At 44.7% G+C, this 14,418-nt stretch overlaps 1 protein-coding gene across 1 annotated transcript; it reads right to left on the bottom strand.

Annotated features, from left to right (window-relative positions):
- Positions 1-2,251: 2,251 nt before the first annotated feature.
- Positions 2,252-3,245, bottom strand: LOC141578976 (olfactory receptor 52K1). Its single transcript, XM_074373073.1, has one exon. It carries the CDS (start codon positions 3,243-3,245, stop codon positions 2,301-2,303), a length of 945 nt encoding a protein of 314 aa, XP_074229174.1. The 3' UTR covers positions 2,252-2,300.
- Between the last annotated feature and the right edge of the window lie 11,173 nt (positions 3,246-14,418).

Here is a 14,418-nt window from a genome sequence, read left to right on the forward strand (position 1 = left end):
TTAAGCCTGGAAGGTGTCTGATGTATTTGCTCTACTGCTTGGAGGCATGGGGTGGGGTGAGGGTATGACACCCGCCTCTGCAGCTGACAGGCTGGGCATTCAACAGCGGCCATAACTGGACCAGCCTTGATGAGGAGCAGCCCATGTTGTTAGGCCCGTGAATAGTCTCCACCTCTGTGACTATGGCCACCCTGTTCATGGACATACTGAGCCAGCATTAGGGGGCCAGAGAGGGAAGCTGGCAGACATTCATTAGGTAAGTCATCTGCCCCTGTAGATGAGATCCCAAGTAGGTGAGAGCCTACTTAAGAGCGGGCGCTCTCTGGTGGGCACTAGGTGAGAAGAAAAAGGCCTGAATGCTCTGCGCCCACTGCCATGGCCCCATTAACAGATCTATTCCCTGACATGCTTGTCCTTAATCCTCCAACCTTATTGTTTCAGGTCCCGGACAAACTATTCAGCCTGTGCTACCGCTGGGTAGTTAGTGTGTGTTTGAACCTTAGGTTACTTCTCCCTCCATGAGATATTGGTGACTGAACGCAGTGCCAAGCTTACTTCCAGCACTTAGGAGCGGCACGTGGGGATATCGTGACGGCGACTGTAACGCAGCGGCAGTCCATTTTCAGCTAGCACCAGCACGTCTCCCAACCCATTTGTGAACCAAGCCTTAGTTCTTTTTCCCGCTGCCCGTTAGTCATAGGAAACACCTCACAAGGCCGTAAGCCTGAGGGAGAAACTCTGCTGTCAGAACATGGCTTCTGATGCTTTGAGTAACTATTTCTACCCGTACGTCTCGGTTTCTGTCTGGATCATTTTCCTTCTGCCTCAAGAACTACATTTACATTTTTAGTGCAGGCCTAATAGTGACACACTCCATCAATTTTTGTTATTACGACCCATCCTTTCATCTTCTTTGTTGAAAGACATTTTCACAGGTACTAGAATTCTAAAGTGGTAGTTCTTATTTATTCCAAGATAGAATTCCACTGCATTCTGTCCTCCACTGCTTATGTTGAAGTCAAATGTCAATCTAATTGTGGATCCCTTGACTATAATGAACCCACCATCCCTAGCTATTAAAACTTTTTTAACTTTCTGCACTTTTTCAATGTGTCTAGGTATAGTTTTATTTCTATTTAGCCTTCCTGGGGTTACCAGAACTTCTTGATCACACAAGGCCTTGTAAGTACCACTGTAAGGACTTTTCAAGGTTCGACCTTTCTCTCAGAATAAAAACCAGAGTTTTAATTCAATAGATAACATAAGTGGACATGTATTTTTAAAAGTTTTTTATGTCTTCTATGATGGGAATAGCACAAACGGTTGAGGGACGTAATAAGGAAATAAGTAAGGAGAAACTACAGTAATCCAGAAAAGAGAAGATGACGGCTCATAACCAAGGTGGTGGCATGTATGTGCTGAGAAGTCATCAGATTTTGTGTGTGTTTGTAAAATGTGCCAATGGCATTTCTTATCAGATTAGATACACAGTGTGAGAGAAAAGAGATTCAAAGGTAACACAAGACTTTTGAGTGGCAGGAAGGAAGGAGTTGTGGGATCACTGAGCTGAACTGGGTCCTACACTTAAGCACTGTCCCTGCTACTTCATGGATGACATGCAGCCCTGCACCCTCATTTAGGATGCTGGGAAGTCCTCGTTAGGTGACTGGAAATGTTGTCACTAGGCCCAGACTACAGCACCAGGTTTCCTAATTTCATATTCCCTGTGTGATGGGAAAATTTTGTGCCTATGGGCTGCATGTGTTCGTGCTTTGTTGGAATGCTAAACTCAAATGAGTGAATACATCAGGTAACAAAATTTCCTTTCATGTTTGTGACTAATCATGGTTGCTCTGGTGTTAGAGGTATCATCTGGCTAGGTGAGCCTTAGAATATTGGACTCGTACTGGAAGCAAAGCCATTCCTTCTTTATGAGTGATATGTGACTTATTGGCTGGTGACATTCCTTGTGTAAGAATAAAGATAAGCAGATGTTTGTTTTGGAAACAGCTTCTTTTAAGGCATGCTACACTCTATGTTTATGTGTTTTAGTATTTACTATTATTTTTAAGGTTTCCATCTATCCCAATTATACTCAAAACAAACAAGCAAAAGGTTTTGACCATATACGAACTAAACGTAGAACATTATTTCTATGTGTGTATGTGTATGCACACGCTTGCTTATAAACTAACTAAACACAAGGCAACTCTGGAGCCCTCTACTTACTATCATTCCCTCACCCCGACTCCAGCATTCAGTCTGTCCCACTCTCTCTCCGCCTGTCCCTCACTGTCCACTTACACATCCTTTCTCAGGAATAGTCCTAAGACTCGCTCACGAATCTGCTTGGTCTTGACCCCATAGATGATGGGATTGACCACGGGCGGGAAGAGCAGATAGAAATTGGCAAGGAGAATGTGTACATGTGGGGCGGCCCGGCGAGCTACACGGTGCATGACCGAGGAGATGACCACAGGTGTGTAAAAGGCTAAAATGGCACCTATGTGGGACACACATGTCCCACAGGCCTTGTAGCGGGCCTCCTGAGAGGCAAGCTGCAGAACTGCACGAAGGATGAAGACGTAAGACAGGACAACAAACAGCAGGTCCAACACCACTATAAACATGGCCACAGCAATGCCATAGATACTACTGAAGCGAGTGTCCCCACAGGCCAGCCTTACCACGGCCATGTGCTCACAGTAGCAGTGGGCAATCACAGGGCCTCGGCAGTAGTGGAAGCGTCTGAGCAGAAACGGGAGTGGAGTCATTCGTGTCACAGCCCGAGTCACAACAGCCATGCCAATCTTGGTGATAAGGGGCCCAGTCAGGACTGTGGTGTAGTGCAGTGGCTTGCAGATGGCCACATAGCGGTCAAAGGCCGTGGCCAGCAGCACTGCCGACTCCACGATAGAGAAGGAGTGGAGAAAGAACATCTGGACCAGACAGGCATAGAAGTTGATCTCCCGATGTCTGAACCAAAAAACAGCCAGCATTTTGGGAAGCGTTGTAGATGAGACGACCGGGTCGATGGCTGCCAACACGGCCAGAAAGAGGTACATGGGCTTGTGGAGGGCTGTATCGGCCTGAATGATGAAGAGGAGGGTGCAGCTGCCAAGAAGGGCCAGTGTATAGGCTGAGCAAAAGGGAATGGATATCCAGATATGCAAGTGCACCAGGCCAGGGATCCCCATCAAAAAGAAGACTGCCGGATGAGTTGAGGTGATGTTGGAGGCTGACATGGCCACTGGGAATTCTTTCTCTTGTCTAATTCCACAGGGCCCCTCCAGGGAGTATCCAACGTCAGCAGAATTACAGTGTTCAAGTTAAAACTCGGATCATTTATGTGGAAGAATTAACCCTTGATCCTATTTCTGGACCTTAAAAGAGATTAGACAATAATCCTAATATACACTGTAGAACATTATACATCATCTCTGCCCTCAAGATGCTTATAAAACTGTTGGGTGGTCAGGACATTACATAGAAATGAGCTGGAAGGCAGCCTTCATAAACGAACTGAGTGGATGAAGAGCTTTCTGTGGTCTTTGTGTGGCCAAGGACAGCTTTATAAAGGATATAGGCACCTGTCTAATTCAAATCTTACCCCAGAACACTCACTGTCTTCCTTCTTCCTCCCATCTCAGCCTCAATTATGAAAGGGGAGTCTCTGTCCTGAAATGTCACGCTTGGTTGTATAAAAAACAATTAAGCCCAGGACCTTCTAATAATTTACTTCCCTCCAAGTTCTATAGATTCTAGGAGAGGTTAAATAGGTCCCTAGTTGATACTCAGAAATCTCGCCATAAAGCCCCACCTCCAGCTAACTTGAGAACGTGAGAAGTCCTATTGTTCTTCTTCAAGCAACTTTAACTTTCATCTCTATAGACTTCCAACTTCACCTACTTTTCTTTCTAGCATTCATGACATTCAGAAGAAGAGATGCTCCACTCTCACCTTTTTGCAAGACTGACCCCTGAATTTCTTGGAATTTCACATTATTCTTTTTCCTTCTGGGGTCCCTTTGTCTCCTTTTCCCCTCTTCTATCATCATTTACTTTGAAAATGCATAGTCATTTGTTTCCCCAATTTTGACCTGTGTCCCTTCTCTTTTCTTCTCAGTTCCTACATAAAAAGATTCTTCTGAGGATTTTTTGAGATAATGTTTTAAAACACTTAGCACAATGGATGAGTGGATAAAGAAAATGTGGTATGTACACAATGGAATACTATATAGCCGCAACAAATAAGAAAATCCTGCCATCTGTGACAATGTGGAGGGACACTGAGGGCATCATGCTAAGTGAAATAAGTCAGACAGAAAAAAAAATGCTGTGTGATCTCACTTATACGTGGAATCTAAAAAAATGAACTCATGAAAATAAAGATTGGTGGTTGCAGAGGTGGGAGTTGGGGGAAATGGGTGAAGGTGGTCAAAAGGAATAAAATTCCAGTTATCAGATAAATAAGTTCTGGGGATGTAAATACAGCATAGTCACTATAGTTAACCATGCTGTATTGCATATTTGAAAGCTGCTATGAGAGTAGCTCTTGAAGTTCTCATCACCAGAAAAAAAATTATAACTATGTGAGGTGACAGATGTTAACTAGTGGCAATCATTCTGCAATATATACATGTATATCAAATCAATGTGTTTACTATTACAATGTCATTGTCAACTATATCTCTATAAGACGGGAAATTTTTTAACTAAAAAAACATAGTGCAAATCTAGAACATTAAAAAGGGCTCAGTAAATGTGAGCATATTTTTTTTAATTGAGAAAACTAAAGGTTAATTTACCTCCTGACCATCACATGGTTGGTAAACTTGAATTTGGAGAATTCTGCTTCCCTGCCTTCAAATTCAGTGTCTTCAATCACTATACTCTTCTGCTTCCACCTTGTTGCTCCACAAACAGTTCAAATCCAGAGTGATCATGTTAAATAAATAAAACTCTAACTCATTACCAGAATACAGGGAAAAGCTTTAGAATCTAAGGACTTGGGCCCATGTAAGGCCATCAGCAGAAACTTACATTAATCATTGATATTTTTGAAGTTGTAGCTTCCTCACCTATAAATAAAGGCAATAACTATACCTCCCATGACCACCTTACTGACTTTCATCATGAGGAAAGGTGCCATCACGCGTGAGAACAGACCCTGAAAACTGTGCGGCACTGCACACATGCTCTCTGTCCTTACTCTTTTCCTTCCTAGCACAAGTCTGCCTGTTTTCTAAAAGGCTTATCTTGATTAACACCAGCACAGTCCTGTATCCCTTGGCTTCAAATCTTCCTCCATCTAACACCCTTTATTTCTGTTCCTCTTCACAGCACAACTTGCTTAAAAGTTTGACTGTATTAAATCTCTGCTTCCTCGTCTCATTTAATTTCCAGTCATTTCCAACCTGGCTTCCATCTCTATTACTTCCTTTCCGTCCACTGTCATCACTTCCTTTCCCCCCAACTCTCTCCTTCTCCCTCCTTCTCTTTTTATTCTCACACTTCTCTAGGTGTTCTCTTTCATTCCTCTTGGCATCTTTACCATCTCTGTTCAGGGAATTCCCAAGTGCACAGCTTCTACTCTCTCTTTCAGACTAGTACATCCTACTGCCTATGCGATATCCCCACCTGGATGTTCTTCAGGCATCTCAAACAAAGCTCAGCCAAAACAAATCTTTTTATCTCCCCACAAACTATTTCCTCCCAATGACTTGCCCATCTTAGTAAGTGTTACTGCCATCCATCCTGTAGCAGGTCAGAAACCCAGGGATAATCCTTAATTTAATCCTTTCCTCTTCATACCTGGTTCATTAGCAAATCCTATCAATCTGCAAAATGTGTTTCCCTCCCTACTCTTTTCCTTTTCTCCTGCCATCATCTTTATTGACTCACCATCACCTTTCATCCAGACTGCAAAAGCCTCCTCACTAGCCTCCCTGGTCTGAATCTTGGGCAAGCTATAATCCATTCTCCGTGCTGCAGCTGAAGAGACTACTAAAAAGGCAAATTTATATTATGCCAGGCCTTGCCTAAGACCTTCTTGGAATTACCACTGCACTAAGGATGCAATCCACACTCCTAGCCCCGGTTTACAAGTCTCTGCCTGGTCTGGTACCTAACCACTTTTCAGCTTCAATCCCTTCCACCTCTCCCTTCTCTGTTATGCTCCAGTCACACAGCCTTTGGCCAGCTCTTTCTCAATAATGATGCCCTTTTATCCTTACCCTGAATTCTCTCACACTGCTTCTCTCTGTGCCATTTTGTCTTCCCAAAGCCACATAGTCTCTTGCCTGTGTCATTGTAAAGTCTTCCCCTATAGTTTTCTACCCCCACTCAATCTATCCACCACAGTGTGACAGACCTACTGAAAACCACCTGAGATCTCATTACTACGAGGAATATTTAAGACTATTCAACGTATTTATAAATTTGTTCTTGCCTAAATTATTAGCCTGAATTCTAGTACATTCTAAATATTCATCCTAGGTTCAGCCACATTGGATTGTCTGCCACTTGCTGAAATAAGTCATGCTTGTAAGCTCACAGTTATTTCTCTGGAATATTTCCTTCTGCCCACTTCCACACCAGGCCAAGATCCTGCCACCTGCTCGGTGAAGCCGTCTCAGACTCCTCCCGGCAGATTTTCTCCGTGTTTTCGGTGAGGACTCATTAATAGGCTGAATTAACTAACACAAGGAGACTATGATCTATGACACCAACGCACTTACCTGTCCATTCACTGGACTGTGAGAGTTTTACAAGGACTGTGACTTATTCATGTCTACTTTCACAGAACATGGTTGGTGCTCAGTAAGTGCTTTTTAAATAAATGCATGAATGACTCCCTTCCTGGAGAAACTGCCTTCTTTCTGCTGTTGTACAGTTCATCACCATCTAATCCAAACTGAGACTCACTGGGTATCTCGCAATTTTAATTCCCTCCACAGATGGAAGTTCTATGAAATCTTCCATCAGTTTTGATTAACTAGATTACGAAGAAAGCCCACTTTTTATTAGAAACTCCTCCTCCAAGTCTAATGGATATCTTCATTTTCTCTAGGACTCAGCATTGGCATGGACAGCATGGAAGCCCCATGACAATGGGGCTGTGTTTACATTTACTGCCACTATATCCATCACATGGATATAGGCACTTCCTAAATACTTCCTAAATGAATAAAGGAATAGCATTTTATACATGTTGTCACCCTTATCCTAAATGAATGTGCTTTCTCCAATTCCAGACAGGGCTCTCTTCCTCCCTGAGTGCCCCTGTCTCCCTTGCAACCTGAGTGTTTCTGCTGACCATCACTGGCCCTCCAGTTCATCTGCCCACACCTCAGTCTCACAGTTCCCTATTCTGCTTAGAATGCCTAATAATCCACAAGCTTCCCTCTTTCCAGATGCAACAAAGATATACCTATAATTTCATTCACAATTCAACTCTGCTTATCTGGTCTCCTCTCAGAGTCCCAACACTTGTCACCCTGCTTGGCATGAGTGTTTTGTCTGGTCCTTACATGTTCTTGTCTTTCATTTCCTGCCCCCACAGCCAAGATGTCAGCAAATGACATACGAAAGCCCCTGTCATTTCTTCCCCAAAGTGGATGTGGCTCCCTACCTAGAGACTATTCAGTCAGAGCTGTAAACCACTTGGTGGGCTGCACCTCGGTCCTGAGAGAACTTTACAATGGCATATTTGGAAAACTGAGTCCCCAAATGATCATGGTGGAAGTAAGTAGTAGATAAAGGACTAAATTCCACATCTTCTGACTCCTATGCCAGGATTCTGTCTATAGGACCGTAATGAAAAGATACAGCTGGTTGTTGCTGAAATCTTCAATAAGCAAGATAACTAACCTGTCTCTTCTATCTCCTTATTTTGGATTTCTCTCCCCCCCCCCCCCCCCCCGCCCCAGACTATTACAGCAGCTATGGCGGAGGTGGGGCAAGACTGTGAAACAGGAGGAGAGCAGGTAGCCCTAACAGGAAGGATGCGACTACCCTGGTCCAGGTTATTTAGAGAAGGTCTTCTTGAGCTGCTCCCTAACACACAGTACAGGAGAACAGACCTGGGAGACAGAAAAGTGTTTCTTCTAATAGTGGTGGGATGGAAGGATCTGAGGCTTGTAGAAGATAAAGCACTTGAGGAGGCTAAAGAGAAAATATCCTGTTAGATGGAGACAGACTTACAAGGATAAGGATGACAGAAGACAAGAAAATCAGGAGATGAGGTGGTGCCAAAGACAAGGGTAAACGATCTGTCTGGGCATGAATGGTACACGAGAGATGCCTCTGCCCTGTGCATTCCACAGCTCATGCCCTGACCGAGCCTACTCCCCTCAACCATTAAGCATTCTTCCTTCTATGGGCCCTTCACTCAGCCTTTGGGGACTCCCTCTAGTGACTACTATTTTCAGCCTGATTTCTGCCATTATCCTGGTTGTCCTAGTTTTTCTTGCTGGCTGCAGCTCACACAGCCTCTCTCCCTGCCCTGGGCCCCTTAGGTCTCCTGCTCCAGCCCTCTAGCAGCCAGCAGACCCCAGCATAAGTCCCCCTCCCTGGTCTGCTTGCCTCTCACCCGAGTTGAGCCAGCTCCCTCCCTGTGCCCTGTGTACCCCTGGTCTTCCCCGACCACTGCAGACCCAGCATGCTCTCCCCCTGCAGCATGAGGCTCAGGTCATTTTCTGCAGCTTCAGGACAAGCTGATGCCGTTCTCCTCTCTTTGTGAGAGAAGGGTGGGGAAAACGGAGTTATAAAGCGGTCTGGCTGCGTCCCCATAATCAGTTACTCTTTTCCCAAAAGAAAAAGGAAACAGCAGGCCTGTCCCCAAAGCACATCCTGAAAGGGACCCACGATGGGCCTGGTGTCCTCCTGGGGGTGGCTCTGGGGACTTTCTCTGTCCCAGTCCCTAGTCTTCCGGGGCTCTTGCTCCTGCCCTCCCTCACCATTCTACTGCGTCAGTCACGACTCCCTTGAGGCACAGCGTAGTCTCCTTTCAGCAACCGCTGAGCCTCCCTCCACCCTCACCCTCCTTCCCTGCAGTGCCTGCTGAGAAACAGAGCCTCCTCAGAACACGCAAACGGACGCCTGCTGTGGGGGCTTTCTGAGTGCGACTTATAAAATGGGGTGCAGGCACAGCTAGCTCAGGGTTTCCACTCACTTTTTTTATTTGATTTGGACAGAGCTGTGGGCTAAGGTTGTGAGTGACAAATTAAGTGTGAGTCAAGTATCAGGGAAATGATACAGTATTGGTAACTACAAATAATCAGTTCTTAAACCCCATCTTACCCAGCTCTCTGGCAACATGTGGCAGACACACACACTCCCTACTTCCTTGTTTCCTAAATGACTGTCTGCTAAAGTTTTCTTCTTACCTCACTATGTCGTCTGAATACTCTTTACTGTCTAGTTCTCGTCCCAGCCTCTTATGTTGGAGTCTCTTCTCTCACTATATTCATTCTTTTGGTGCTTTATTCATTTCTCATGGCTCTATTGATTCTTTGATGACTCTCAAATGTAGAGCTTCAACTCAGGTATCTCCCCTGAACTGCAAGTTGGTAAATGCACTTGCTTACTTGAAATCTATTCTTCATAGACGAGTGTATATTTCCAAGCTTACATGTCCAAAGCAGAACTCTGATTCCTTTCTTCCTCCATCTTTGTAAACCTACTTTAATCTCACTGTTTCCCATTGTGCTAAAGCCCTCCGATTCACCCAGTTCTTCAGGCTGGAAGTCCCCAGTCTGAAGTTCAGCATATTCTCATACCCCTACATCCAATCAATCCATCAATAAGTCCTATCCACTGCCTCTTCAGAGGATATTCCAAATATAATCGATTTTTATTGTCTTTACCATTGCTTCGCTGGCTCAGACCATCATTTCACTCTTTGAGTATAATAATAACTTTTGAATTAGCTTCTCTCTTACATCCTTGTCCCCCATATAGAACTCAGAGTAGACCTTTTAAAACTTCAGTCACAGCATAACAGAATCCTGTTCAAAACTGTCCAACAGCTTTCCACTATACTTCAAACAAATTCTAGTTTTCACCATGGCTTACGATACCCCTTCTTATCTGAATCTTGGCTGCCTCTCCAGTTTCATCTCCTACCTTCTCCTCTCAGTCGCTTCACTCAGTAACTGGACTGATACTGTCCCTCAAATTCACCAAACACAGACCTCAAGGCCTTTGCATCTGCTGGTCCCTCCACCTGGCACATTGTCCTTCATTCAGCTGTATGTCTTGCTCATGTGTTTCATCAAAATCTCTACTCAAATGTCACCTCCTCAGAAAGGCTGCCCATGACCAATCTGCCTAAAAACGTGTTCCATGTCATTTTCTATCTTCATCTCCTATTTTCTTTCTTACCCTGTCTCAATACTTTTTTATTCAATACTTATTAATGTGATGCATCTTTTTAAATAAAACTCTCTTACTAACCTGGAAGTTCCAAGGATTTTGCCTTCTCTGTTCACTACTACATTCCTAGTACTTAGAAAGACGCTGACACATAATAGGTGCTCAATAATATTCTGTAGAACAAATATCATTAGTTGAATAAAGATCTGCCCGGTCAAATCCCAAGTTAACAATGAGTAGCCATGCCTATCCCCGAGCCCCATCAAGATAATGGAGATCCTAGGCTCAGCTCTGAGTACTGTGATGCTCACGTAAAATTTAAGAGTCATCTCATTTATCTCCCATTGCCACGTATCCCTTTTATTAGAATCAGTTGTATTTCTGAAGGAACTAAGTGGGAGAATGGCCAAAACTCAGGATACCTGAAAGTTAATTCTTGAAGGATGAGCTCCTCTCTATCATCTGGGCCATGCTGACCCCCACTAGCTTTTCCCTCCACCACCTACATGAAAGCTCCTTAAATCAGGAATCGTTTCAATCCTTTGTATCTCCAAGACAATGTCAGATACATACTGAGTCATCATTATATATCTGTTGACTTAATGATTGTCTGAAATCAAGCTTCATGTCCGCCTGGCCTACATCTGATTAGAATCCCATCTGTTCATTCAGCAGTCTTCTCCCAAAACCTAACTTCATCATGATCTTCTTTCAAGCACCATCAGATAAAAATATGGACTACCCTGATATGTGCCTTCACAAAACCCACCGTGTAGGAAGATGACTGAAAGAGAATAACGTAGAGATCGTAACAACAGTCTGTTGAGAATTTACTATATTCCAGGCACCGTGTTAAATATCTTATGTGTAATACGACAACACCCCCCATTTTTACAGACGGGAAACTAGAGGCTAAGAACTGTTACTTAATTTATCTAAGGTAAAGCCAACAAGATTTAACATAGACAGTGTCACACAAACAGCATTTGATAAGATGTTGTGTGGACAAGAGAGGAGAAAAGACACTCACTGGGGCTCAGAGTATCAGAGAAGACTCATAAAAATGTAAACTTTGAACTGGGCTCGGTGGTTCCCAGGAAATACTCATTGGGCCTCGCCTGTCGTGTTTGACACATGCCGTCTTCTCCCCCTGTGTGCCCCTTCCTCCAAGTCCACCTTATACTTCTAAACCGTAAATCATTAACTTTGACAGAGCTAGCTCCTTCCCTGCTAAATGAGTCTCTGTGTCATTTCTATGCCTACATGTATCTCACTGAGTTGTAACTAACTTGTATATGTCTGTCCATTCTCCAATCCAGACTATGACCTCCTTGAGAACAGGGGCGTAATCCTTCAACTCTGTGCCCAAACAGCTAGCATAGTCCCTCGCATGTAACAGATGCTCAGTCAGTGATCAGTGAATTGGATAAAATAATTTTTAAAAACCCTACTTTTTATTGAGTGCTTGGCATAAGCCAGGCAAATGCTATGTGCCCTTATACCACCTCATTTAATATTTATTACCTCCCTATTTTACAGATGAAGAAATGACATCAGAGAAGTTAAGTAGCTTTCCCAAAGGAAACACCAAGAAGCAAATATTTGGGACAGATGGAAGGGACCAAGAGGAAAAGCAAATTAGTGCTTCTATGCCAAAAAGCCTTTAGCATTATTTGTGCTCAGGGGTCTCTCCACCTACCCCCATCCTACCCACACTGAACGTTCAGGGTAGATCTTCTCTGCTGTCCTGTTCTTCAGCTCTACCCAACCACAGCCCAAATTTCCCAGCTTCTATTTTCTGCCTCTTTCCAGCATCCCAGAGGTCTTTTTATTACCTTCATCCCCAAGGAAGTTGTACTCTGAGCCAGGGCCCTAATTACAGGATAAATACTCCAGCTCTTTTGCTCCCCACACTCTAAGCCCTGCAGGACCTGACGCTCCACTGCCACTCCCCTTCCCTGGTGAGTCTGTCTGTCTGTGCGCTCAGCCCTGCAAAAGGCACACCTGACTGCCTCTAAGGTCACTTTCTCTCTGAGGTGGTCTCCACTTCAGATAAAAGGGGCTTACAAATGAACCACAACTTCTGATCATTGCTGTGTGCTGTGTGCTGAGTGGTGCTACTGCTCCAGACAAGTGTCTCCTGTAATGATTCCTCACAGCAGCCTGTGAAGTAGGAATCCTCCTCTCCGCGTCACAGATGAGGAAGCGGGTTGAGAGAGGTTGGGTGACTCGATCGAGACCAGACATCTGGTGAAGTCTTGGCAGGGAGTTTCCAGATACTCGTGAGAAACCTCCAGTGACAAAGAACTTGCTCCTCCCCTCATGAGACAGCCTTATTCCTGGTACTTTAGCTCCTATTTTTAAGTAAAGCCTTTCTTGTGCCACACGTTAAGTAATTCAGGACAAAGAGAGGTGCGGGGCATCAAGAAAAGTTATTCTGGGCAAGTCATCTGGAAGAGGCTGACTTTCTCCTTGCCACCCCTGAGATAGGGGAGTCAGGAGGAAACAGCAGAGCACAGCAGAAGAGGGTGGACAGGCAGAGAAGAAAGCTACAGCAGCCTGCAGCTGCTCAGCCTCACCAAGGAGAGCGCTCCGCAGCCCCGCCGCCCACCTCCCCGCCCACAGCCCAGAGGCCCCGAGTCACAGAGTGGGACGGCTCAGAGCACTGGTGATGCTGCCCCGCCTCCCGCCTGCATCATTTCCCAGATGCCCAAGACACTGTGCTTGAGATAAAATACCCCTGCTTCATGTTCCCCATCTCTGCAACTGGGGCTGAGGCTTGTGGTCACTGTGCTGTGTATCTACCAGGCTGGAGTAAAAGTTCTTTGAGTGGCAGCTTCGGGACTGAGGAGACTAATTATTAAAAGACTGGGTGGAAAAATAAAAGAAGGGAAGGGAAGACAGCAAGGCCGTCCCATTGATATCTGGATTATTCATCTCTCAATTTTCTCCACACCAGGAAAGGGCCCTGAAGCACGGACACTCCAAAAACAATCTTACCTAGATATGTGGACCTGTGTCTTCTAAGTACAGCCTTGCTCGCGCATTTTGCCCAGTGACATATACAGACACACATAATCACATGCTCAGCCACACACACAGTGTGTCCCTTCACAGAATGGAACAGTTTTACATATACCATTTCACAAGTTTCTCTCCACTAAGATTTTTCTCTCCCCCTGACCCTTCAGCCACCACCAAAACTAAAATCCCCTCTGGATAAACTTGGGCCCAGGCTAAAAGGTGGAAACTCAGAGAGGGAGAGAGCACAGAAGAGAAAGTAGGAAGCACACAGAGGAAAAGATGACGAGACAGAAAGGTGCAAGGGGGTTTGTTCACTATCACAGTAACAGAAGAGCCGGCACTGGGATGGAAAACCAGGCGTCCTGGTCCAGGGTTCCTTCCCCCAGATCACATTAGAAGACCTTATCCTTTCTCTCCCTGCCTCTTTCTCTCTGGGTTTGGCTATCTGATGCAAAGGATTGCAAGGAATACTGCAACTTAAGTCAGGGATACAAATGGGCTATCTCCACAGGACTCATTAGTTTCACTATCTCTGTCCCAACCAGCAACCAGAACACAGTCACACACCATTATCTCAGAAACCAGCGTGAGCAAGGCAGCTTTCCCTCCTCCACTCTTTTCTACTCTCTTCTATGTCTGTTTGTGTTTCTCGTTCTCAACCTTCTTTCCTTTTCATCCTAATCTCCTCTCCCTCTAGTGTCCCCTTCCTGAATTTTCTATTTAATCTCCCCTCTCAAATTCTCAGTTACTGGTTGGCTAGTGGATAAGGGGAAAAATGAGAAGGCGCATGTAGGTGAGGGAAAATCAGGAGACACAGACAAAGAGCTGGGATGGAGACGTGTGGAAGCTCAGTACTACTGTGTGACCAAACTTGGTCTCTGTACTTGCTTAAAGTGGATGATTCTTTATTTCCAAGGATGAAAATTGACTTCTCATCTCCTCTTTTTTTTCTCAAGTGCCTTTGATTTTTATTAGAGATAATACTTTGTATGCAATCATCTCTCAATAGCCTTATCAG

Source organism: Camelus bactrianus, chromosome 10 (genome assembly GCF_048773025.1).
Source record: "Camelus bactrianus isolate YW-2024 breed Bactrian camel chromosome 10, ASM4877302v1, whole genome shotgun sequence".
Taxonomy (NCBI): Eukaryota; Metazoa; Chordata; class Mammalia; order Artiodactyla; family Camelidae; genus Camelus; species Camelus bactrianus.